The sequence below is a fragment of the Microtus pennsylvanicus genome, chromosome 7 (genome assembly GCF_037038515.1).
Source record: "Microtus pennsylvanicus isolate mMicPen1 chromosome 7, mMicPen1.hap1, whole genome shotgun sequence".
In the NCBI taxonomy this organism is placed as follows: Eukaryota; Metazoa; Chordata; class Mammalia; order Rodentia; family Cricetidae; genus Microtus; species Microtus pennsylvanicus.
Genome location: NC_134585.1, coordinates 27,819,967 through 27,847,635, shown reverse-complemented (window position 1 = coordinate 27,847,635; position 27,669 = coordinate 27,819,967). Strand labels below are relative to the sequence as shown.

The following is a 27,669-nucleotide window of genomic DNA, read 5'->3' as shown; positions in this document are numbered from 1 at the left end:
TTTGAAATCATAATTACCTCCCAGTCGGGTTTATTTCCTCGGCTGTCATGTGAGTCACCCTTTACTTTTGGGTACTTTTGCATTGGTTCTAGAACTTTCCTCTCTGCAGGTTCATGCAGTGGGGAGCGGTGGTCTTCCTGGGCACTCTGACACGGTCTTGAACTTCCTTGCCGGCTTTTCTGTCCACAGGCAGGAGGAAGAGCGCCACAGCGCAGGCGAAGGTCTACGAGCACGGAAGTGGGAAGATCCATGTGAACGGAGTGGATTATCTGCTCTACTTCCCCGTCACACAGGACAGGTGTGGTTTTGATTCCTGTTTTAAGGAAATTATGCTTTAGAATTCATCATCATAATTAAGAAGACTGAGGTTTTCTCATTGTTTATCTGAAGGGTTATTTCTCTTCACCAATAAACTAGCTAAGCAGAAACTACTGCTATTTTTCTAGGTAGTTTTCAGATTTTTAGGAAAGCATTCCTAGAAGCCCCCATTAATTGACTCGTTTTGTCAGCTCCAATTTGAATATTGAGGCATATCTTACATTCTGAAATCAGAGCATGCCGAGACGTAAGGAAAGGATATATTCCCTTCTGCTGGGAAGACAGGCATCCGCAGAAAAGAGCAGCCTAGGAACCAACCCTGGCTTCCTAATTGACGAAGCCAAGAAGCCCGGGAAAGTGTGAGCAGCTCTCCGAGGCTTAGGCTTGTTTCTCCTGATTGTGAACATTAGGAAAGGCCTGCCGTGTCTTTTTTTACTTTCTCCTGTGCGGGGAAGTTAATTAGACACGTGTAGAGGAAGCTAAGAGACCTGGGGTGGGTATGTAAAGTCAAAAGACAAGTTTTGCTGCATTCCCAGTGCTGTGTGTGTTATCCCTGGAGAGGCAGACATTTATCATAAGCAGACATTAGACGATGCATGCCCCTTAACTCTCCACCCCTTGGAACTCTCTCTTCTTGACCGTGGTTATTGTTCCAGTCACTGCTGTTGGGTTCGTGCACAGCAGAAGCTGCGTGATTATTGCTCAGCTTCTACTCCTTGTGTTTCCTGACCTGTGGTGGTGTTTAAGGGCAAACGGCTTAAGCTCTGCTCATGCTTGTGTAGGAAGTAGGGGCTGTTCTGAATAGCTACCTCAGGGAGTGTGCTTGTGTTCCTGTGTCAGGAAGGAATCCGTTCTTAATTCTGTGAAATACAGACTGAACTCACTCTGCCATCGTCTGCGCTGGAATAACTGGAGGAAGCTTAGGAAAAGCCAGAGAGGCCCACACCACAGGATGGTGGTTTCACTAGCAGCAACAAGGAGTGGTATTTGATGAGTGGCCTGTCTGTCACTTGGTATTCAGACAGAATTCCTGATGGCTTAACAGCAAGTTGTAACCGTAGCTTGATCTATCTTCCAGTTACACCTTAAATCTTAACCAGCCTTGGAGCGCCTGTGTGAGTGCGCTTGCAGAGTTTCTTTTTCTTACACAGTGTGAAAAGTTGCATTTGAATCCCCAGCTGTAGTCAACTCTCAGCTAACTGGAAAATCAGCTTCATTTGAGGTCTAGAAGCTGCAGTGGCAGAGAAAGCAAGCAAATACAGTATAGATGGACTCTGCTAAGGAGAAGTTCAGGAGATGAGTAGCCCGGGGATAGAGTGCTTGCCTGGTGCACACAAGGCCTTGGGTAAATAAATAAAGTAGAAAATACAGCAGAGGAAAAGCGAGATAACCAAGTCCAGCTCTTTAGCAGAGGTGCCAGTGCGCATCATATTGACAGCCTGAGTGGGAGGAGGCACAGGACCATGCTTGTGTGTGGCCTCCTCATGGTGCCTGCCTGGTTTGCTCCCTGGCCCTGAGGGGCAGGCCTGACCATATATGCATCTTAGGGACTACAGTAGGAACGTGGGATTTTGGGTGGTCGGACACATCACAGTTCACCGTGGTTCTGGTAACATTCACAGCAGCATTACGGAGATGAGTATCATACATTATGCAGAAACATTAGAGCACACCTCGCTTAGGAAAGCCAAATGGCATTTGAGTGTTGCTTACGAAGGCCTCTTAATTTATACATGGTCACTGAATCCTAGGCTGGATGCAGTGGGAGTTAATGGCATTCCTCAGCTCTAAGACTTCCTCACCAGGTGATTTTCACAAGGTTCTCATGAGATGATCAAAAGAGCTGCTCTACTCTGTCCATACCAAACTAAATCTGTGAGCCCTGTAAACTTCAGGACGCTCGTGTTTCTCTGTCCTGATATCAAGCTGATGGAGAAGTGTGACCAGTGTAACTGTGGCAGGCATCATTTGTTTTCATAACCATTCACAAGGTTAGTAGTTTATGAAATCACGGGTCTTCACAGGAGGCCTAACCCGTGTGTCTGTGATGTGCCTTAGAGAACAGCTGATGTTCCCCTTCCACTTCCTGGACCGGCTGGAGAAACACGATGTAGCCTGCACCGTCTCCGGGGGTGGGAGATCAGCGCAAGCCGGAGCCATACGCTTGGCAATGGCCAGAGCTTTATGCAGCTTCGTCACCGAGGACGAGATAGAGTGGATGAGACAAGGTAGGGGTGTGTGTGTGTGTGTGTGCACGTGCCCGTACAAGTGTGTGTGTGCTTGTGTGTGTGTGTGTCTACATGCACATACAAGTGCCCATGAATAGAGGATGAGATAGAGTGGATGAGACAAGGTAGGGGTGTGTGTGTGTGTGTGTGTGTGTGTGTACGTACAAGTGCCCATGCACAGAGGACGAGATAGAGTGAGTGGATGAGACAAGGTAGGTGTGTGTGTGTGTGTGTGTGTGTGTGTGTGTGTGTGTGCACGTACAAGTGCCCATGCACAGAGGACGAGATAGAGTGAGTGGATGAGACAAGGTAGGGGTGTGTGTGTGTGTGTGTGTGTGTGTGTGTACGTACAAGTGCCCATGCACAGAGGACGAGATAGAGTGAGTGGATGAGACAAGGTAGGTGTGTGTGTGTGTGTGTGTGTGTACACGTGCACGTACAAGTGCCCATGCACAGGTCCCGCTGCTGCCCTGCTGCTATCACTTACACTAGTGTGAGAAAACTTCCTTTTGGGCTCTGCACACTACTAGCTCCTTTCAGTCTCAGAACCACAACTGTCGCCTTCAGTCTGGACTTCTACAGGGTGAACCAAGATTAAAGGTCCTCCCACCCAGCCATTGGCCCTGCCAGAATGTGCAGTTCTAAGGCCAGCGGGAATTATTTTGGCCTTAGCATAATCTTCCGTGTAGCTGAACCAGCATATAACTCATCTGTATTCGAAACAGATTAGTTATTTTACTTTATCATAAGAATCAGTAATAATTTAATGATGGATGAATTTTTCCAACATTATTAGGGATTTTCTTTTTTAGCACTGTGCTATTACAATTTGGTTTTATTTTCTTTTTCCTTTCATTTGTGAACCCATTACCTGTGCGTGAATGGAGGGGTCTCCACACTAGGATAAGGAGTGCACTTCATTCTTGCACTAGGATATTGCTTGCACATGTAGGAGCCATTCAAGGTCGAGATGGTCTTTGCACATCTACAGGAGAAAGCGCCGTGTGTGCAGCTGATGCAGCAGCCCCCAGGAGTCACTCAGTGCTTCAAACTTTACCCCTTTCCAGATCACACGACTCTACAGGGTCTCCCTGTTCTGCCTGTAGCCCCAGGCACTGGGAAGTGCTTATGGCTTAGGCTACTTGATTTTCTTTTGGAATGTTGCTTGCTTTTAAACAATTTGCCATTTTTATCAAGTTCACCAACTTGTGAAAATAAGTAGATAGTGAAGGAGGTTTGCATGCTTATGTCTTTGAATTTAATGTAGAATGTATCTGTATCCCATTCGACATTATTTTATCCTGTGAATCCCTACTAACTAGCAACCGTAAGCCCCGTGCCAATAAGAAGACTGCTCGGGTTAGAAAAGTGAAAAGGAGCAGGCTCAGAAGAGCACACCATTAATCCCAGGTCTACAAAGCGAGTTCTAGGTCAGCCAGTCTACATAGTGAGACCCTGTCTCAACAACCAAAAGGTAAAAACAGTGCTGTGTATACAGTTATATAAGGCCTGCGTGCTGCTGGTGTCTGTGATTACTACTGACGTTCCCTGTGGACCATAAGCTATTCATGGTTGCTCCTGGGGACCAGACAGGCAGCAGCTTCCATCTAAGAGTGACTTTAGTCTTCTATAACAAACAACTTATATCCAAAAAATAACTCAAAACTTATTCAACTTCTGAACTAAAACACTAAGGAATGTCATTTTCACAGAAATTTTAACAAGATACTTTCTTGCTCCAATATGTTCAGCTGTTTGTTTCTATATGAGCCTTGCTGTGCTGTTAACAGGTGCCTGAGCTTCCTGGGACCTTGCTAACAAGGTGCGGTAACACAGCCATAATCCCAGCACCTGGGAGACAGATGTGAAAATCACAAGGTCAGGATCCTTCTTAGAGATATAAAGAATACATTCGAGCTCAGTAAATAGTGGCTGGCCATGAAGAATGGCTCCAACCTAAGTTGAGCAGTATTGGTGAACCAAAGAAAGAGTCTTAATTCTCTTAGGATGCAGAAAGAGTCTCATAAAACATTGCTGGTGACGGGAACTATTAGTTTAGTTGTATGCCTCTGGGTTTCTCTAAGAGCAGTTTCTGTAAATGTCGTGCAGTTCACGCCCTTGTCAGCCAGGCAGCCTGTGTTTCCACAGCTCACAAAGGCTTCCATTTATACTGCAGCTGGACTCCTTACTACGGATCCACGGATCAGAGAACGGAAGAAGCCAGGCCAGGAGGGTGCACGAAGGAAGTTCACCTGGAAGAAGCGCTAAGACTTTCACAGGCGAGCAAGGAGCACCTGTGTCTGTATGCCTGGCTCGTGGTAGAGCACAGTCAAGTACACTGACCAAGGGCAGACAGCTCATTTAGACATTGTTTTTAGTTTGAGTCATAACGTGATTTATTTTTAAGTGCTATTTTATTGTGATTATCATTAAAATAATAAAAAATAATGTTAGTTTCGTTCTTTATTTTTTTAACTTTTTAAAATACAGGAGCGTAATTTACAAAATTTTGGCATATTGTACTCGAAAGTTACAGTCACCCCCATCATGCATGGAGCTCTGTTTGAAGGGCGAGGCAGCCTACCAGAGAGACCACTGCTCACGGGCGATGCTAGACCCAGGGTAGGACTGGCCGCGCCGGGCTTGTTGTCCCACACAGGTGGTCATCCTTGCAGTGTGCTCTTAGAACTGAGCGCTCAGAGTCCTAAGGTTGGAGGGAATGGGTTGCGCAGGAGCCTCTGGACTTGTGTGACTCGTGAGATTGGAGCCGGTGAGGGCGGTTCAGCCCCAGTCGCTGGACAGGAGCGTGGTGAGACTGAGCCTATGTTGGATCAGTTTGGAGTTTGGGTTTTATAAATTTTTCAGTCATGTATTTAAGGTATACAGTAGGGTATTTTGATGTATGAAATGTTTGCTGCAATCAAGAAAAATAACCCTTACTTTGGCAAAGCCTTGTCAGCTATACAACTGTACCCTCGGGGAAATAGATCTGAGACCTGATCTTCCACCGGGCACCTAAATTTTCCCCTTTGAAAAACCTATCATCTAGTCACTGGCATTCTTCATGCCCATTCTGGTAGCAGAATGAACATTTTGCGCTAATAACGGGACCTGTCCTTTTACAGAAGTATGCTTGAAGGAACTTTGCCTGACTGGTGTTTGTAACTGTGGTAGAGAAATGACTGAGAGATAAAAATTAAATAACAAAGACAAAACTAGAAAAGTTACACCCAGGCCTCTCTGTTCTACTAATATACTAGCAGGGCCTGAGGGTTGAGCTCTTGCATAAAAATGTATGTGTTGTTAGTTTTTAATATGAAGAGAGGGGAGGAGGGTCTAGAACTGGAGAAGTAAAATACAAAGGGCAGGTTAGTGAGCTGGCTCTTAGTGATGAGGATGGAATCTTCCAGTGGAGTCTTGGAGACTGAGGTCTTACTCTTTTATTGGCTCCGAGAGTGACTTCTCGGCCCCTGGAAGAGTGCATGCAGACCATGGCCAGCCCTTCTTGATGCCCACAGGATCAGTGTGCTGTCCAGTCTGGGCTCAGTCTTTACCCCACTTCCCTTTAAACCGCCTCTCCTCCACAAAAGCTACAGGCGAATATCAAACTTGTGCCTTTTTTCATTTCCTCAGCTCTGAGTTGCCCTCCTAAATATGATTGAAACCTCCAGGGGAGCTGGCCTCACAGTGTGAGGCCTCTCTGTGAGACAAATGAAGCAACTTCTGGAACCCTCTGTAGCGGTTCCTAGCCTTCCCTCCTCCGGGGGTTTTGTTCTTGCTGGAGGAAGCTGCCCCTCCCAGTGAGCCCACCGTTCTCCTGTGGTATCACTTGTCTGAAGAGAGCAGCAGCGGCAGCAGCTGTTTTGCACGGTGCTGTTCAGTAGATAAAGTTCAGGAGACTGAGTTTTGCATTGCAGTCTGTGGTTACGCTAGAAAAGCTTAGGACTCTGGTAGGTTAGAAAAAAAAAGGCCCAGTTTGAACTGTCTGAAGGGGCCTTTATGGGGAAAGGCTCCCACCGGAAGGACAGCAAAGTGTGCCTAGAGTGCCCAGCAACTCCCACTCTGTTGCCTTCCCCTTTACAGAAGTGCTGCCCTGGCTCCCTACTTCCCTCCTGGAACCTTCAGAGTCCTAAAAGATGCTGAGGATTGCTCCCCAATCCATCAGAAGCTGGTCTTTGATTCGTGTTAAAAAAGACTGTCATCCTGGCTAAGTTCATGCTGGAGCAGAAGATACAATTCCCAGAATTCAGCCCTTCATTTTCCCAGAAGGTGGCAGGTTGCACAGACATAAAAATAAATCTTCAACAAAGGAGCCAATGATTAGTCTTACATAAATTCTTATTTAATGAAGTATATATCTGGCTTTTAACATATATATGTGCAGGTATCTCTAGACTATGGAATTATGAATTATTAAAAGCTTTTTCCTTTTATATGTGTTTAGAAGTTTATAAGTTGCCACGCCCTGTAAGTTGATGGAGGCTGCCAATAACCACCAACTTGGTAAATTATATAATTCATATTGTCATCACTGCCATATCGTAGCCTGTTCCTGAGTGGACGGAAAACGGAGAGAACTCATAATAATGGAGAAAGACAGGCCAATAAGAAAGAGTGAGGGTTTTAAATGAATGCTCTCCATCGGTGACCCTCAGAGTTAATGCTAGTTAACTTCCACCAGTGTGGCCTGCTTTCCAAGGTCCTTCCTGAGTGCCCAAGGACCACTACTTTCGTGTAGTAAGTGTGCCTGGGAGAGGTAGGTGTGGTGAGCACCTGTTGTCCCAGCACTCGGGAGGCAGGAGAAGCACTTGAGATTCCAGAACAAGTCAGACACCATAATGACCTGTCTTGAACAAAAACACAATCCTCAGGATAGGAACTACGTGGTTAAATGTCTCAGGCAGAGGAATTAAAGCATCATTTGCCCCTACGGTTGCCAGCCAAATCCATTCCCAGGCAAGCAATATAAACACATGGACCAGTGCAAGGCCAGAGGGTAGAACTTAATGGAAAATGCTGTCATCACAGAAAGCCTAAATTATTATGAAATAATGAATTTGGAGTTGGCACCCCACTGTTACACCCCTATCCCCTTTAACAAGTCAAGAGGTTCCTGTCCAACCAGTGGCTACTTAACCTAATCTCCACAATGATAAACAGTTGTTAGCCCATCTTGTTGGGCTCTCCTCCTTCAACTGAATTGAGATAGTTACTTGTTTGAAGCCAAAAAAAAAAAAAAAAGTGGGGGAGGTGGAAAGAAAAGTCTTAGCAGTTAAGAGCACTGGTTGATCTTCCAGAGACCTGGATTCTATTCCAAGCACTTACAAAGAAGCTAACTACTATCTAACCCCAGTCCCAGGGGATCCGATGCCCTCTTTTGACCTCCTTGGGCAATGCACACACATGGTAACAGACACACATGTGAGCAAACATGCACACACATAAAAATAAATCTTCAAAAAAGGAGCCAATGACTAGTCTTATCTTACATAAGTTCTTATTTAATGAAGTGTATAGCTGGCTTTTAATATATATATATGTGCAGGTATCTCTAGACTATGGAATTAAGAATTATTAAAAGCTTTTTCCTTTTATATGTGTTTAGAAGTTTATAAATCTTGTTGGTAATTTTTGTATAGTTTGATTGATGGGGCACATTTTCGTGACAGGATCGCATAAATTCTGGGCTGACCTCAGACTCACTGGGTAGCCAAAGATGACCTTGAATGTCTGATTCTTCTGCTTCCTCCCTGCGTTCTGAGATTATAGGTGTGCCCTACCATTCCTGGCTTTATGCAGTGCTGGGATTGCCAGGCAAGCACTGTACCAACTGAACTTGGTTTGAATTTTTTTAGAAAGCCACACATAACTTTTAATCATATAGAACATGGTAGCTCTCCTCATCTGATATTCTGCTTTCCAATGTGTCAATTATCTGAGTGAAACTGTGCTCTAAAATATTAAGTGGAAAATTCTAGAAGTAAATAATTCACACACTTTAAAATCCATTCTTTTCTGAGTAGCCTGATGAAATCTCTGTTTGGAATGAATCATCCCTATGCCCAACATACTCATGATAGGTACGATACTTGCCTGTTAGTATCTTAGAAACCATGTTTATTACCAGGATCATTATACTGAGATCACAGGGCTGGAATCCAAATAGGCTTTTTATTATTTAACAGTGGCCCAAAGTGCAAGATGGTGGTGTTAAAAATTCAGATAGATAACACACAAGAAGATGAAGATGGTGAGAGAGAGACAGAGACAGAGAGGCAAAGACAGAGAATATTCGTGAGTCTTTAATTAGAGACTATTGTAATTGTTCTACATATTAATTTAAGTCAGGAAAAACATGTGTGGTTTGGGATTATCCATGCTCAGGTAGCCACGGGGGTCTCAGAATGGATCTCTGGAGAACAGCGACAAGGCGCTGCTTTTGTATGTGAAAATAGCAGCATCCCAGTTAGTACCCTTGTTTGGCCACAAGATGGAGCAGTGTGCAACAGAATGAGCAACTGAAGGCCCTAGACAAGAGGGGATTCCAGCCTCCTAGATTTCACCGCAGTGATTCCTGTGTGCGCTTTCTGCCTTCTGGCAATACCAGGTGTGGGGTTATCTTCCTAAGCCTACCCACTGAAGACATTTCTAAATTCTCGCTTATTCCTTTATTCTTACATTTGAACCTATAGCTATCTCACCATTAACGCAAGCCCTTTCAGTGAAAGACATCAACGGTTGGAAAAGATTTGCAGCCAAACTTCTGAGGCTTAGTAGCCGCCCCTACTGGAGTGCCCTTGCCAATAAGTCTGGTGTCCACTGCTTCCATCTCCAACCATGAGATTCCCAGACCTGAAGGACAACTCCTGGACATCGGTTGCCATTTCAAAACTGTGTTTGATCAATGATTCGATTTAGCATAAGCTGTCTAAATGCTAATGCAGCAAAGGCAGGGAGGGTGCACAGAAGGCATTTGATTCCAACTGGGCGAGGGCAAACGCTGAGTGAGCGCCTGAGACTCCCCGTTCATGGCACAGGAGGTGATAGGTAAGAGGAGAGGCCTGTGGGGGGCATACAAGGTCCAGAGGTCGGGGAAAAGAAGCTCATCTCCTGGCAGAGCTCAGGTTGGCAAGAGCTGCCCTTTCTGCCCAGCTCCTCACCTACTACCCTACCGGTAGTCTGGTGCCTGGGCTACCAAAGTGGCTTTTCTTTCTTCCTTCCACCCCCCCCCCCCCCCGCCCGGCCTTTTATCATTTTATGAACCAACGGAATAGTTTCTACTTCGCTGCTACAATTTCCTAATAAGTCCTGGCTGGCCTCTTACTGTTAGGACGAGAACATTCAAAACTCTCCTAGCTCTTTTGCAATGTCCAGTACATTACTATTAACTGTGGCTCCCACTCTGCATGAAAGAAGCCCAGAGCTTAAGCCGATGTAACCAGTTTAGTGTTCCTGGCCAACCTTACCCAGCCCTCACCCCGCTGCTTCAGCCTCTGAGCGCTGCCAGTCTCTTGTCAGCTTCTGAGATCAGTATTCTCTTTTGTCCTCACGTAGGAAGACAACATTCATTGCATCTTTCTGATGCTGGCTCTCTTCACCCATCCTAACACCTTCCACGGCCATGTAGGCAAATGGTTCTCAACCTTGGGGGTTGTGACCCCTTGCGGGTGTCACAACCCTTGAGCAGGGGTTGCATATCAGATATCCTGCAAGTCAGATATTTACGTTACAGTTCATAACAGTAGCAAAATTACAGCTACAAAGTAGCAAAGAAAATAATGTTATGGTTGGGTCACCACAACGTGAGGAACTGTATTAAAAGGCCGCAGCATTAGGAAGGCTGAGAAGCACAGGTTTAGGCAGAATTGCTTCTCTCAGAAGCATCCAGTCCACACCGGAGATGCCCATCCCTGGCAACACTCAACTCTGAATGTGGACAATAAGCAGAGTCTGGTAGGATCGCTCCACCGTAGAACATCCTGACTCTGTACTGTCGAAGTCAAGAGGGGAAGATTAGTGACGTCATAGCTAGGCTAGCTAATCAGTGATAGCAGATCCAAGTGTTCTTGGTGATCTAGAACAGTAGAATTGGGAGGCAAAGCAAGATTACTAAGTTGAGAAAGAAAACAACGATTGCCAGTGATCTTAGCATTCTCCCCCAGCCAATAGCTGGCAATTATTTGGGCTTCTCCCGCAGCACGCTGGCACGAAAGGGTGTTCTCATAGTTACCATGAGAGCGCACACAGTTTAGAAACCGATCTTCCATTTATACTCATCACCATCTTTCTGTGGCGCTATAAGCTTCATAATTATAATTTTAATGACCTCATAATATTCTATCCATCGAGCATATGTTCTATAATTTACTTAACTAGTTTCCATACCATTAGCCACATGCGCTTTTAAAAATAATACTGTAAATAATGAGCCACGAGCATATTCATACGGAAGCATTTTCCACTTCTCCTTAGGGTATGTCAACAAGATTTACCAGAACAGAATCCAAGAGAAGCGGAAGTTTTACTTAACAAAGAAAGAAAAAACAAAAATGTACAAGCCATGGGGATGGCAGCCTTCCTTACACAATGAGCGGGCATGCCAAGGGCCAAAGGGAGAGGCTGGCTGCTAAAGAAAGTTTCCATTTAGGCTCCTATGACTAGCTGTCTATACAAACCCAACTCTCCCTCTTCCCCTGCACATCCCACACACCCCCATTTGAGTGTAATCTGGGAGAGCAGCATGGGATCCATCCTGATTGGTTTTTTATATGTAAATGGGAAAAAAAACACAACCATGCCATTCTTGCTTGATTGACATTCATGTATGATTTGTGGATGCTAGTGCACTGGTCAGACCCCACAGCAAAAGCTGGCTTTTCTGGAACTATTTATCTTGGTACATGAGACAGGGGCGTGACTAGGACCACAAAACCTGGTTTTGATACCAGGAACAGGGAGTATACTTATAATGCCTAACCATCAAGTGTTGGGAACCCTTTGGGGACGTTCTGTTATTCTTGAAGTTCACAAAGTCCCCACACTAATGTTTTGTCAGGTTAGTGGGCAACAGCTGTAACTTTACCGCCAAAGCCTTTCAGAAAGTAATTTGCCATTTTCTGCGCGCTTGAGTAGCTTCTCTGCAGGAGGCTCAGCACTGAAAGGCCATCTTCAAAGGCTCCTCACACGGTGTGCCTGCTCTCGCCTCCTCACAGTGCTCCAAAACTCTTCACCCTGCCTCTTACCCTGTTCTGGAGTCTGGGAAGGAGCTTCAGGTGTCTGGAGCGACCAGCAGATTAGCTACCAAACGCCCAGGATCAATTGTCAAGACTTTCGTACCAATGTGGAAGAAATAGGAAACGTTTTTGTTTTGTTTTATCAAAATGGAGTCACTTTTGCCAACCCTAATCAACAAGTGCAAGGCAAGCTCGGTTATGAAAAACAGGTCCCTGCGGTATCTACCACTGAAGTCTGTCAGAACCACAATTTTCCAAAGATAAGGAACTTCAGAATCATCTTCCTCCCTGCTCCTTCAACCCTGAACATCATCCTAGGTACCACTGATGGAATGCCTCAGTTGTAGAAACGGGATTCCTCAGCTATTACAGCATCTCCTGAGATAATCTGTCCTGCCTGAGGCAAACAATAGAAAAGAGAGACCATAGAGCCACACAGAGCCCCCACCACACACAACAACATCAAGTTCCTCGTTACCAGGTCTCCATAAAGGGTCCCCAGATGGCTTTTCCCTTTGCAGACCCCTCCATTTCCCAAAGGAAAGAGGCTGCCCCTTGCTCTGTGTGTGTGTGTGTGTGTGTGTGTGTGTGTGTGTGTGTGTGTGCTAACAAACACAGTCTCATCTGTTGAGGTCCAGCTATGGGCTTTTTTCCTGCTTTTTGTTCTCTTTATGCTGCCTTAGAAATCTAATATTAACCATTGTGGCCGAGAACTGTCATTTAGAAACATCCAGTGCAAGCCGAATATTTGATAAAAGTTGCCCTTGGCCTCCCATCCTTGTGCATACCCATAGTGCTGGGTCATGTGACCACCACTGCATTATCATACTTTAGAGAAACTCTGATTTTTTTTTCTCTTCTTTTTAAAGCTAGACACCCACGAACAATCTGCACTCCCCTTCGTGCCTCCCTGCAGGGCCAGTTCTCACCCCTGCTTTCATATCGTCCCCAGAGTCTTTCCAAAGTCATCGATACCGCTCACTAGGAAAGTCAGTGCGCTCTTTCAGCTCCGTTTCATGGGATATCTGCCAGGCATTTGACACCATTCTTAAATCCTGCCTCCACCTGTCTTTTTATCCCCTCGCCCTGGTGAGATTCCTCTCATGTCAGTTGCTTCCTCCTAACTGCTGGTGTCCCCCCTCAAGTGGAGAACAGAGGGGAGAAGGTGATTGGGCAATGCTGGGAAGTTCCCACCGTCTCCAGGCCCTGAAATGCGCAAATGCCACAGAGCTGTCTACCTCAGCTGTGGGACCCCCTGTATCTTAGGTTTCTGTCTCCACCCTTTCCCTTTCTTTCCACGCATGTGATCCCTAAACAAATTCTGCTCTTCAGAATACTCTAACCCCCTCATGTGTTTCTGTACCCCCAACAAGGTCTTTCCATAGCATTTGAATTGCACCGCCTGTTCAGGTCACCTCTGTGTTAATATGCAGGCATTTCAGATTCAGCAAGGACAGAAGAGAATCATCATTTTCTTCCCCCCACACCTGCTGGTTTCCTGTTTTTTTTTTGTAAAGGACCCCACTCTCCACCTATGGGATCAAATTCAAATCTGCCCGACATTTCAGACCCTTTCCCCGCATCCATTACTACTAAAAACTTTCACATCACACCTGTTAAAATCACACTCTCCCCTCTGTCTGCCTTTGTTGCTTCTTGAGACAGTTTGTGGGTCCCATTATCTCCTGCCTTGATTATTCCAGTACAGTGGTAACCTCATACCGTCTAAGCCCATCCCCAGGAAGAGACGAGGAGATGCGATGTGATCTCGTTTATCTTGTCAAAGAACCAGTTTCCTCCTCTCATGGACTCTTTGTTTTTATTATTATAATTTCCATTTTATTAATTTCACCCTGATATAATTTCTTTCCATATTATGATGTGGCCCTGTGGACAGAACAACTATCGGATTTTGGGGCTTTCCATTTGTAGAGTCATTATTGGACTAGCTGGACCACAGCCTGTAAGACGCTCTAAGAAACCCTTCATTTCATCAGGATTTATCACGTTGTTTATCAGGTTGCTCTAGAGATCCCTGGCGGATACACTTTCTTAGTGTGCTGTTCCCTCTGACCACAGTGCATGGCTTAATCGCCACAAGCTCGTGTGTGTGTTGTAGATCCTCTTGATGTTGGTATAGTTTTATTCCATTACAGTCAGATAAAACACAATAAGATATTTCAATTTTTCCGTATTTGTTAAGACTTTCTTTGCATCCTATTATCATTGTTTTCTTTAGAGAAAGATCTCCGAGCTGCTAAGAAGTGTGTGTAGTCTGAAGTGTTTGGATGGAAATGTTCCGTAGATGTCTGAAGTCCCTTTGACCTATGATATTATTTAACTCAGATGTGTCTCTGTTTGTTTTTGTTGTTGTTGGAATGGCCTGTGAGAGTGTAGTACTGAAGTCATGTTGGGGCAAATCTAGGTTTAGACTTCCTGTCTAGACGTGTTTGTTTTATGAAATTGGGTGCGCCTGTGTTTGGTGTGCATGTGTTTAGAGTTGTTGCATCCTCTTGGTGTATTACTCCCTTGATCCGTAGGAAGTCGGACTGGCTTTGGCTTGAATTCTGTTTCGTCGCATGTTAGAAAAGTGACGCCTGTTTGTGCCCCACTCCCATCCGCTTGCAGTGTCTTTGCCATCCCGGCACTCTTATCTCTGCTGATGAGGTGAGTTCCTTGGAGGTAACACATCTGTAAACCTGTGTGTTTCGGCTGGGGAGTTAAGAATCATTGATACCCATAGATACTGTTCAAAGGTGTGTATCAGGCTGTGATTGTTTATTCTCTGGTGTTTTTCAGGTCCTTATTTGCTGCTCTAGTCTGGCTTATTCTTCCCACTAACATCATGAGTGAGTTTGTTTTTCTCTTCAGTCTGCAGGATTCCTCTGAGTATCTTCTGTAGAGCTGGCTTAACGGTCATGCGTTCTTTTAGCCTTTTTATCATAAAGAGTTATTTCTCTTTAAATTATGAGAGATTATTTTGTCCAGTATAGTAGTCTGAGTGGGCAGTTGTTGTCTTTAAGAACTTGTAAAACAGCATCCCAAAGTCTCCTGGCATTTAAAGTTTCTGATGAGAAATCGTCTATTTTGGGGTCATATACTTTGGACTTTTATCAGAGTTACAGAAAAGTAATTATTACACCAGATAAACTGGATTAAAGAGTGGGTGAGGTGGAGGTGCTGGCTTGCAATTACTTCTGACTGAGGAATTGGGCTGGAAGGGAAGGAAAATATAAGTTAGATCACACTAGAGATTTAGCCTTTGCTGTAGCAGAAGTACTTGGAAACTCTGAGAATAGCCCAGAGAGGAGCTAGTGAGTGGGGGAAAGGTGAAGGAAGATACCCATCATGTCTGACCTTTAATAGAGAAGAAGGGGAGGGGCTGCCCATGAATCAACATGAAAATAGGGTCCTTTTAATGACCTAGCACAAGAAACTATGGTAATAAAAAATTTTTTCTCAACATCTAAATTGTCTGAATTTAAAAAATAATAAAACTTTTAAGCAAGCAATGAAAGAGCCTCTCCTAGGCTAGTTTGTGAGTCTCTGGATTATAGAGAGATGGGGACAGTCCAAGTGCTGAGAAGGAGAAAAGCAGAGACGTGTCACTATTCATCCTTCTTTGAGGGAAAAACTCCATAATCTGAGGCGATAGGAGGGAAACAAATCCATCCTTTGAGACTCTTAGGACAATCGGTTATCACAGGCTGAGATCCTCAAGAATTTCAGGGACTGGAAGACAGGAGAGGAAGGATGGGCATTCCTGAGAGAAGCAGGCATGAGAAAGTCTCGAGTTTGATGTCCAAGTCACTTCATTGGGTCCAGTAGGACTATGGTATTAGTTGGGAATCTCTAGAGGGGCAGAGCCAATAATATATATATGTATATACGTATATACATATATACATATATATATATATATATCATACAGAAGAATGTACCAGATCTGCTTATGCAACTGATCAAAGTCGTAACAACTGGTTAGTTGCACAATCCTTAAGCCAGCTGCCTCAAAAGTCCCCATCTGGCGCCAAAGACCTGGAGGGTTCCTGGAACACCGCTAATCCTCAGTCCATGTTGGGACGCTGGTTCTAACAGGCAGGAAGAAATCTGCAGCAGCATCAACAGGCTAAAGTAACTCAGCGGCAATAGGGAGGCCAGGCAAACAGAAGGTGAATCCTGCTTCCTTCTGTCATGGTCCTTCTTCCTCTGGGATGCTACCAGAAAAAGCCACTCGCCCACATCAGCTACGGAAATCAGGACCATTCCTCAGTGGAGGCTGCCTGCTTAGGTGATTCTAAATTGTGGCATGCTGACATTTAAAACCAACCTTCACCACCGTGTTCATAGGAGAGCTGCGGAAGGAATTATTACCTGAGCAGGGACTTCAGGACTGGTGTGGGGCTTTAATGGCTTTGCTGAGTTCCGTGGTGAGGCGTGATCTTTACAAGGTGGGAGGGGCTTTGGGGGATCTGAATGACTTAGACCGACCAGCGTATAAATCAGTTCCAGAATATAAATCATGTCAGCAAAGTGCTAAAGCAATCTAGATGAGATGGACCGAGGGCAGAGCCGACACGGGGATCTTTCAGGGTCACTCAAGGCAAATGTGGCAAGATTTGTATTGGGTCAGAGTTTCCAAGGGGAGGGAAAATTGACAGAAAGACAAATGCTGTCCTAATGGGCTGCTGTAAGGCTTTGAAGCCTTAAGAATAGTTTATAGGTGGTGTAAATTATAGAAACACCACCAATAAAAAAGATTAAGCTTGTCTCAGGGGTAGGCAATTTTCCCCTCAGAGCAAGCTGTGCACATCTCTCCTGGCTTTTGTTTTGTTTCGGTTGTTGTGTTATTAACATATCCTGGAAGGGAAGGCTGCTCACTAATGTCAGGCTGTCACGGCGGCCATGTATGACTGAGGGAGGCCACATCCAGGCTGCAGCCACAATGGCAGCCCATAGCCTGTCACACATGGGGAGCCAGCCTGAGCAGAAGGAATTTGAGATTTCTACTGCTGTGACCAAACACCATGAACATAAACACCCTGGGGAGGAAAGGGTATATTTCAGCTTCCAGTTCTCAAGTCAGACTCTTGCTGAGGGAAGTCAGAGCAGGAACTCCAACAGGGCAGGAACCTGAAGGCAGGAGCTGCTGTAGAGGTCGTGGAGGGGTGCTGCTTACTGGCTTGCTCCCTATGGCTTGCTCAGTCTACTTTCTTTCTTTCCTTCCATTCTTTTTTTTTCTTTTTAAAAACGTCTTTATCGATTCTTTGAGAATATCACATCGTGCACCCCAATTCTGCCCACCTCCCAGTCTCACCACATCCTGCCCTCTCCCCTGCAGCCCCCCTCCACAAAAGAAAATTTAAAAAATTAAGAAAACACCAAGCAAGCAAACAAACAAACAAAACAAATGACAACCTCTTTGCTTCTTCTCAGTGTGGCATATAATAAACCCCTTTGTCCAGCCAGCTTCACCAGCAAATGCTCATTGCAGTGAGTCACTGGTCTGGTTCAAAGCCTCTGCTTTCCGGTACACCATCATCACTGGATCTTCTGGCACACCCTGTGGCTGCCCTAAGTCGTAGAGACTCTGTAGGTATTTTTCCACGGGACCAGTCCCTTCATGATCTCCAGCAGGTCCTAGATGGGGTAGATGTTAGGGTGGGCCAACCCAAAGCGCGGTTGGGAGCCTAGATGGTAGTTGAGCTGGTCAATCCGGGCCACCCACCTCAGGTGAGGGGGCAGAGTCCATTCCTAGTGCCCATGCTCATCGTCGTCATCATTATTATTTTAATGTATGAATGCTCTGTCTGCCTGCATGCTAGAAGATGTCATTGGACCCCGTTATAGATGGTTGTGAGCTACCATGCTGTGGCTGGGAATTGAACACAGAACCTCTGGGAGAGTAGCCAGTACTTTTAACTGCTGAGTTATCTCTCCAGCTGAATCATCTTTCCAGCCCCATCTACAGCCTGATCTTAAGGAGCTATTTTCTGAACTGAGATTCCTTTCTCTCAGATGGCTCTAGCTTGTGTCAAGTCGACACAAAACTAGCCAGGACAACTGACCCCTTGTCAACTTGACAACTTGTCACACAAACACATCATTTTTCCTCTTGAATCTTTCCTTTCTCAGTTATCCTCAAAATGAGATGTTAATTTTAATATTGTAGTATAAAACTTAAGTAAGTTTAAAAGTCCCACAGTCTTTACAAATTCAAAAATCTTTAAAAATTCAATCTCTTTAAAGTATAGCCAATCTTTTTAAAAAGTCCACATCTCTCTAAAAATCCAAAATCTCTTTAAAAGTTTAAAGTTTTCAAGTGTGGGCTCTTATAAAATCAAGATCAAGAACCAGGACATGATTACAATCAGGTCAAAGCAAAACCCCAAATCCAACACTGTGAAGCTCAATGTCAGACTTTGGGGACTCATGATCTAGGCTTTCGAGGGCTTGCCACAGCACACATGGTTTATCCTCCTAGGCCCGGGCCAGCTCCACTCCAAGCCTATTGCTGTCTTTGGTGACTGTCCTATGGTATTGACATCTCCAAAGCAAAACAAAACAAAAACCACCAGCCAACCAAACAAACCAAAAATCATCCTAGGGCCTCCGTGGCAAATGGACTGCACCTTCACCCATGGCTTCTCCTGAGTTCTCCTTAGGGACTCTGACTCTGCCACATGATGCCAAGCTTCGGCCTCTTTCCATGATCCCTTCATTCCTGGAGTTCTTCTAGCTACTGAGGCTGCACCTCCAACAGTGGCTTCCCCAGCTCCATGGTACCAACTCTCAACTATTCTCCATGACCCCTTTATACCTTCAAAACCAGAACCACCCAGGAGATTTTACATTGCCAGATTTGGCTGCCAGCATGGAATGCAGCCTCAACCACCTGGACCATAGTTTCTGTGAGCTGAGTCTGAGGAAACACTTCGCAGAAGGTTTTGATAAGTCACAGCAAAGCAAAGGCTTCTCTTTCGTGCCTCTGGTCCTACCAGCTCTTCAGTTCCAGCTGACCAGAATCACGATTCTTATCTCAAGACATCATATAAAGAGCCCCAATGGGGTTTATCTCTAAACCTTCACAAGCCAGACCTCCATCATCTGTATTTCTTTCAGCGTTCTCTTCCAAGTGTCCAAAGAACAGCCCATTGAGCTGTGAGCACTCAACAACTTAGCCCAAAGATCAAATGCTACCACAACCCTCCCCAAAATACTGTGTTAGGTCTGTTGTAGAAACACCCCACTCCTGGACTAGTACTATTTACTTCCCAGGCTCTCCTTAAGAAATAAACTGGCCAACATATTAGCAATGCTGAGATCCGTGCCTGGCACTTAGGAAGTCTTTGATGTGACTAAGGGAAAGACGTCTGATTCTGACACAAAGAAATCACAGGCTGGACCCTTCTCCCAGCATTGTGAGCACCACTAAGTGGTAGTGTTGATGAGAATTAACGAGAATGTCATGCCTCTTAGAAGCCCAGGTTCCCCAGGATGCAGGCCCTGGGGGTGGCAGGGGAAGGGGGAAGGGGTGGGAACTCACAGGAGTTCAGCTCACCTCTGTGCTCCTGTAGCTCTCTGAACTGGAAGTTAACTGAGACAAATGTATGTAAGATTTCAAATAATGTTTTGATGGTATGCATGTAAAGTAGTGAGGCTGTTTAAAAACATTAGCATAAGTAGAATGTAAAGTTTATGAGTTTTTCTAATGAGAGGCAAGAAATGAAGCTGGGAGGTAATTTTTGGCAATTCATCCTGGTGGTAAGAGGTAGATGGGAGTCTGTCAGGAGGAAGCGTACAGCTCTCAGCCTCCGTTCCTAAGCCAGAGCAATTTCTCTACTTCTCTCCCCCAAATGGCATTTCGAGGATTAGGAAATCTTGGCTATTAATATACTAAGAAGAAAATCTCCCTTCTCTTACCAGAACTTTCTTCTCTTGCCCATTTACATTACATGCAGAGCAAGGACAAGTTTCACCAAAAGTGTAGTTTAGCTACTGGTTTTGTTTAAGTATGGGAATGTTATTTGTCTGAGTTCTGAACTGATAGCTGTATTTTTTATCACGTAAGAAAATTTTGTACAATGTATTTTGGCCATGCCCTGCCTCAACTCCTCCCAAAACCTCACTATCTCTGTACTCACCTAACTTCATGGGATTTTTGTTCCTGTTGTTGTTTTTGAGGTTGTCTTAGTTAGGTTTCTATTGCTGTGAAGAGACACCATGACTGCCACGACTCTTACAAAGGGAAACATTTAATTGGGCGACTTAAGTTCAGAGGTTCAGTCCATTATTATAATGGAGGGACAGAGCAGTGTGCAGTCAGACAGGGTGCTGGAGCTGGGAGTCCCACTTCTGGATCAGCAGGCAACAGGAAATGGTCTGAGGCACTGGGTGTGGCTTGAGCACGTAGCAGACCTCAAAGCTCACCTCCACAGTGACACACTTCCTCCAACAAGATCATACCTACTCCAACAAAGCCATAACTAATAGTACCATGCCCTATGCACTTATGAAGGCAATTACATCCAAAGTACTGCAGAAGTTATAATTTCATCATTCCTCCCTCCCTCTAAAGCCTCCCAGGTACCCTTCCTTGCCTTCTTTCAAATTCTTGGCCTCTTTTTTCATAACTGTTGCATGCATACATATGTACTCCTAAGTACAACCTGCTCAATCTCTGTAATATTATTTGTGTGCATATATATACACATTCCATGGCTAACCAATTAGGGTGTGGAAGACTATTCCTCCCATTCTTAACTGATCTATGGCGATTCCTTTTTTCCTTTTCTTTTCTCTTCTTCTTCTTTTTTTTTTCAAGACAGGGTTTCTCTGTGTAGCCTTGGCTGTCTTGGAACTCACTCTGTAGACCAGGCTGGCCTCAAATTCACAGAGATCCACCTGCCTCTGCCTTCCAAGTACTGGGATTAAAGGGGTGTGCCACCACTACCCAGCTGATCTGTGGAAATTTCTTACCTATAATTTAAAATATAGTTTTCTTCAGTTTGAGATCAAGTGAAGCTTGATCATGAGCATATTTTTGCACGAGCACTCGTCTCCGGAGAGTCCTCCTGGGATTTCACATTTACAGCTGTTTGACTGCACAGAATGTGTGCAGGATGCTGCAGAACTATTTCCTAGAGTGACTGGCACATCCAGTCCTGTCAGCAAAGCTTAGAGATGATGTTTTCTGGATTTTATCCCAAGTGAAAACCATGTCTACACAAAGACTTGTTTGTATGCCAATTTTATAGACGCTTAATTCCCAGGTCACACAGGAAGCAGCTCAAAATGACCACTGATAGGTAAATAGATGCATAAGCTTGTCAAGCCACCAGCTTAGTCCTGCTTAGCAATAATGGGGGTTCAGCCATGGTACACCCCTCATTGCTGGAAGCCTCAAAAATATAGAAAATGAAAAGTTAACAGACATAAAACAACACAAGCCATGGGAGGGAGACTGGTAAATTTGTTTAAAGATGGCCCCAATGGGCTCATATATGTGAATACTTGGTCTCCAGGTGGTGGAACTATTTGGGAAGGATTAGGGGGTGTGTTCTTGTTGGAGAAGCTGTGTCACTAGGAGTGGGATTCAAGATTTCAAGATCTTGTGCTATTTCCAATGAACTATCTCTGTCTGCTGCTTACCAATAAGGATGGAAGATATCAGCTGCTGCTCCAGCACCGTGCCTGCCTGTCTGCTGTCATGCCTCCCCCAAGATGGTCATGGATGGTCACTCTCTGGAAAGTAAGACCCCAATCAATTCTTCCTTCTATAAATTGCCTTGGTCATGTAGTGCTTTGTTTCAGCAATAATAATTATAATAATGATAATAATAATAATAAAGACAGCTGGGAATTCAGCAAAAAAGGGTTTAAAGAAAATTGAAGGGATAAAGGCTAGAGAGATGGCCTGGCGCTTAACAACCTTTGCTACTCTTCCAGAGACCCCAAATTTGTTCCCAGCTCCCATGCTGGTGGTTCACAACTGTCTATCACTATACTTCTAGGGATCCAGTGTCATCTCTGACCTCTGTAGGCAGTTGAGAAATTTGGTACATATTCACACAGACACATCACGTATAAAAATTAAAAAGAGAATCATTAAAAAGATTGGAAAGGGTGACAGAAACTCTCCATCCCGGTGGTGACAGTGGTCACACATGAACATAATTTGTCAGAACCAGCTGATCTCTACAGTCAGAATGGGCATGATTCGTTTTCTGAGAGTCATACTAAAAAAAATAAAGTAGACTTTTAAAAAAAAGATGATAGGGGCCAGCCAAAACGACGCAAAGTCTGTTTAAAGAATGCTGTGGCTTGGTTCTTCAATATCCCCCAGGGACCCCGGAGTGAAAGATTTGGTTGGTGGTTGTGGTACTATTTATTGGCAGCCAGCAGAACTGTTAAGAGGTAGGCTGTTAGATTATTGTGGGTGTTTAAAGGGAACGGTGGGGCCCTAAAGTCTATTGCTCTGTTTCTCTTTCAATTTCCAGCTATAAAATAAGGAGATTCACCCCCACCCCAAGCACTGTGATTTGTCGCTTTCATCATTGCCTGAGGACAGCGCAGCCACTGAGCTAAGACTGAAAGCTCTAAAGCCTCGGACCAGAGTAAACCTTCTGTCTTCAGAAGCTGTTTAACAAGGGTGGGTACTCCCATGGAACACCAGTCAGCTAGGCCCCCTCCAACACTATTAGGGTAATGTGGACGTTAAAAAATGGTTTCTATAGAATAAGGAAACAAAAATCTAATGGATTATAATGAGAGAGGCAAAGGGACAGAGGATATGGAAATCCATATCTAGGAAGTCAACAGGTACAAAAGATGCAAGAAAATGAAATCCAGGGACGTTATGGGCGTGGCTGAGGGCCTGAGCATAGAGTGAGATCAGGAGCTGGGGGAAGTAATGATCTCACTGGCTCTTTACTTCCAGGCCACTTGCTAGCTACGTGTGTCTGCGTGTAGACATATTTCATAGTCAAAAGAGCAGCCTTCATGTTCAGAGAAGTAGAGAGCCCCAAGTAACCCATTTTAAAACACCGCTTCCACCCACTGCTTTCTGTTCTCCAACCCAAGTACCTGTTGCCTTTGATAGGGCTGAGACAGTCTTTAAAAGCCAGAAATAATTTCTGCATAAATGTTATCAAGAAAGCTTTTTCTAACAAACAGATTTTTAGGACTTCTTGGAGAATCCAGGATGAGAACCACAGAGTTGTCAGAAGAGGTTTGGCTCTGTCATGAATGCCTTCTCGTTATAGAAGCCTCTGAAAAGCCCTCAGCCTGTGACATGTCTGCCCTTCTCTAAAAACAAGAAGAGAAAGCACAATGCTGGATCTCCTTGATGTGAATTAGCAGATGGGCTGGCTTGCTCTGGCTCCTTTTCAAAATACTAAGCTATTAGACCAAATTCGAGGACCTGGAGGCAACCTGATCGGCTTCCTATGCATGCAGAGGTCAGTGCAGGGCTGCAGCGGGCCTGCCGTGGGGTTAATAGATGGACACGGTTTGTTCATCGTTGCTGTCTTCCTTCCCTTCCACGGCACCTGCACTCTGCTATCCTCGCCGTGTTAATAAAAGGCTGGACGAGACAAATGGAAAATCACCGGCAGGTTCTCTCTCCTAGCTCAATCTTGGGTGAAAGCCCTTTCATCTGCTGGGGGATTTTTTCGTCCTTTTCTTCACTTTAACACATTTTTCTGCCTTGTTTTGGTCTCAAACAACTCTTATTTATTCATTCCTGTGGATGAAAGTCGAAGCCTGGATAATGTAAAATGATACAAATCCAGAATCCTTTTATATTTGACTTTCAAATGTAGGGTTGTATTTACATTTGATTATGCAAATGTTTAATATGCAAGCAATTCAATCCAGGCAAAAGACGGCAGAGCCACAGGCTAAGTGCCTCCCTGGAAAAGGTCTGAGCGGCTACCCTGGGTCTTGAGCAGTACCCCTTAGCAATATCTACCCCCAGAAGCCAGAACAGGTCTCCTCAGCAGAGGATACACCGAAGAGCCCCACTAACTGTCTCTGTTAACCTTCTTACCCTCGTTCCCAAAGCAGCGGGACCCGGTGTTTCCCTGGACATCCTGGGTGCTGTGCGCATCTTGTCATCGTGGCCGCAATGGTGATATTTGCTGCCAGTTCTGGGAGGGACTTGTGACTGACACAAAGATTACTGCTCCCCTGCCAAAGGCTGCCCTTTCTAGTCGTCTGTCTTAGCCAGTGATGAGGGTCAGCTGCTAGCAAGGGGCTTACCCACGCTTTAAAGGATTAGTTGCTGTTACCCTTTAGGCATGTGCAGCCTCTCTCTCCAGCTCTGTCTTCCACCAGCTCAGTTCAAGGGGAGACAGCATCATCTCCAGGGAGGGGAAACACACAGCGGTTCAATATCAGGAAAGCACCCTGCCACAGAATTCTTCAGGAAGATCAGTAGGGTTGCAGACAGGAAATGAATTAAACATGGACGTGTCTGGAGACAGGGAGGCCACTGAGGAGGATGCTCAAATATCCAGGCAAAGGATGATGGCAAAGGAGCCAAGGTAGTGGTGACAGAATGAAGAAGGGACCAAGTAGGAACTATTTAGATATTAATATTAATTTACTTTGTGAAAGCTTCATTCTGGGCTGTTTTGCTCTTCAGGGAGACAGTGTGTATACTTTAATAGGCGCAGAAAGAGATTGGAATGGAGAAGACAAAAAGGAAATGTAATCCGAGATCAGGATTAGCCTGCGGACAGAGGTGTTGTGCTTTCCTGTCGCTTTAAGAGAAAAGCCACACCCATTCCCCTCCCCATCTGCTGAGGCAGGCTGATCTTCATCTTCTGGCCTGAGCATGCTTTCTTTTCCATCCTCCTCTCTGCCTCTCTCCCCACTTCTCTGCTTCCCCCTTCTCTGTCTCTTTCTCATCTTCTCTCTCTCTCTCTCTCTCTCTCTCTCTCTCTCTCTCTCTCTCTCTCTCTCTCTCCTCTCTCTTTCTGTCCCCCCCCCTTCACCCTTCCTCCTCCATAACTCCCTGAATAAACATTCAACCTCACCCTGCATGTCATGTCTATCCATGTTTCTGTCTTCTGCCCGCCCACCATGTGTCTTCCTGCCTGGGACCAGCCATTGCTCAGGGACCAGCAGCCGTCTCTGCCTGGGACTGGCTGCTCCAGGGCCCGCTGTCTGCAGCCACATGGCCCGCCACCACCATTTGGGACCTACAGCATTTCTGCTGCCTACTGCCGTGGGGATCTTGCAGCATTTTTTTAAAAAAGAATAACACTGTGTGTGCCCAATATTTACACATTGGAACCCCAGGTCGTCAGAACACGACTATATTGGGAGACAGGCCTGGTGGAGAGTTACTCAGGTTGAAATGAGGTCATTAGGGTGGCTTCTAATCCCGTAAGCCTGGAATCCTCTGTAGAGACCATTGGGACACACCCAAGAGGGAAGATAGAAGGACAGCAGCAAGAGATGGCCGCTGAGAACAGCTCTGTTGGCACGTTGGTCTTCGAGGTGTAGTGTCAAGATTTCAAGAAAACACATTTCTGTTGTTGAAGCCCAGCAGTTGGTGGTTTTGCTAAGGTACCTCAGACTGATGCAGGCAGAGATCAGCACCTTTGAAGAGAATGGGGGGAGGGGGAAGCATCATGCTGAAAATGAGACAGATGGAATCACACTAAGCCCCACAAAGTTGGACTCAACCCTGCAGGGAGCTGTGGAGCACGTTCCACCTCTTTCTGTCACCTGGTGGGGGCTGCTCCCTCACTCTTGTGACCTCAGGCCAGTCAGCTCTGAGACTACCGTGGCCTTGACTGTCCACGCCCTGTCACCAGCAAGGCGCTGCCTTAGGGGAGAGTGCTGCCTCTGTCCCAGGGAACTCTCTTTGTCTTGCTTTGGCTCCTGTAATTCCCCCAGGACATTAGCAGGTCCTATTTCTCCAAAGCTTGTAGAATCAGTGAGTCTCACGGTTACAGACTCCCTTCCAGCCTCTTTTGCTGTAAAACAGGCCATTGGGTCTGGTGTTATCCGCAGTCTGTTTCCTGAGTTCTCAAGCTCCGCCGTATGGGGGCTGACTGGCTCGCGGCCACCTGTCATCCATCTAGCCATTGCAGAATTGTAAGGAGGAACTCAAAGGCTCTGAAAAGGGAAATGATATGGAGAAAGAAATGCCAATTTATCTTTTTGATCATTACCAGTAGCATACACAGGTCAAAATATGTACCGTGGAGAAATGGAGACACTGTTTAGTTGTTCACACGCTGCTAAGCCCTCTAGGCTCCAATGGATAGCTTCAAACTCATGCCACACAACTGCCTTGGCTAATCCCAATGGATCACAAAGCAAAACAAACAGATATGAATGTGAAAAAGATTTGTAGAGACAGGAGAGGGTGGATGGGATGGTAGAGAGGAAGGAGTTGAGAGTGGTCCGTGTGTATGGTATATATGTGTGAAATTGTAAGTGTCTATTGTACCCAATTGATTATTGCATATTAATGCTTTATAAAAGAATAGTTCAGTTTTACTCTTTCTCTAAGCTGGATGAGGCCAGCATGTCACAAAAGAAAGCTACAGAAAAGATAGCTGATCAGTGTTCTCAAGAGGAAGGAAAAACACAGTGGTGGCCTGGGGAAGTACCAGGACTTGTCTAGGATAAGGGAGAGTGGAGAACCTAAGGGCAAATCTTCTTGTGAGCTTTTCCCACAGGAAAGGATGGGTAGGGCATAGGAAGCAGGCTTGGGATTGGCCGACTAGGGTGATTTCCAAGGGTTTGGGGGTACAGGGATTGTTAGTAGCTGTCTGGTGTCTGACCTTGTACTGATTAGGGCAGGAGGATGGTCACCCATAGTGTGAAAACCCCACGGGGAAGGTGGCTGTGGATGGAGACCCTGGATGGGTCAGTTCACATTCATAGTCTACATTGACAGGTGAGCCATTTACTGTCACTAGGAACCGGACAATTTCCCCAGAGACAGCAAGGTCCCAGATGACAACACCTTAGGATGGAGCCGAGTCACATTGTATACACGTCTGCAATTGTCAAGGAATAAGTAAAAGGCACTTTAAAAAAATTCATAGGTGGTCATTACATGTGGTCACCCTGCTGCCAATGGGACAGCGAGCGAGGGGCAAAGGCTGATGGCAATGAGATGTTTGAGTCATTTTGTCAGTTTGGTTGTTTAGTGTGATGATGCTCAGGAGAAATCTTAAAAGCCACCTTCCTTTGGGACCTTAACTAATACAGAAAAACATTTCTTATCAGAGGCCATTGGCGCTTCTAAATGTCCTGTAGCCATGAAGAGCTCTGATGAAGGTAACAGGTGGTGTGCAGCTTGCTAGCTTTTAAGACTTTCGTCACACTGACCTCTCACTGTGGAGATGGCAGCAAGCTGTCCTCAAAAGGAGAAATTCACATGATGTGATAGTTAATCTTCATCATCAACATGACTGGATTTTAGAAACACCGTGGGCTCGTACTTGTAGATATCTCCTTGTAGGTGTTTCCGGTAATATTTAACTGCGGAGGGAGACCCATCCTAAATGTGGGCCGCACTATTCCATGGCCTGGGATGACAAGGGGCAAGTGAGCTGAGCACCAGCCTTCGTCGTTCTGACTGGGGACATAATATGATCGATTGTCTCGGGCTATGGCCACCACACTTTCCTTACATGACACCCTTAAACTGTGAGCGGAAATAACCCTTTCTCCTTCCGTTCCTTTCTATCAAATATTTTTTGTCACAGTTAACATGTAAATTAGCGGATACACATGTGCTTGAATTTTCCTTTCCTCTCCTTGGTGCTCTGCCAGACACAAATTTGGGGTTTGGGGGGTTCCTTATTGACACCTATCATATGCCTCACAACATTGACTGTGACCAGAAAACATGTTTGTGA

The 27,669-nt window shown here is 45.3% G+C and overlaps 1 protein-coding gene across 1 annotated transcript in view; it reads left to right on the top strand.

The window, feature by feature from the left end:
- Mrps9 (mitochondrial ribosomal protein S9) overlaps window positions 1-4,994 on the top strand; it is a 49,442-nt gene extending 44,448 nt beyond the window's left edge. The window contains exons 9-11 of the mRNA XM_075980276.1: window positions 190-298; window positions 2,377-2,546; window positions 4,723-4,994. Coding sequence (XP_075836391.1) covers window positions 190-298; window positions 2,377-2,546; window positions 4,723-4,814 — 371 coding nt within the window. The 3' untranslated portion in view covers window positions 4,815-4,994. The remainder of the gene's footprint in view (window positions 1-189; window positions 299-2,376; window positions 2,547-4,722) is intronic.
- Window positions 4,995-27,669: the final 22,675 nt, after the last annotated feature.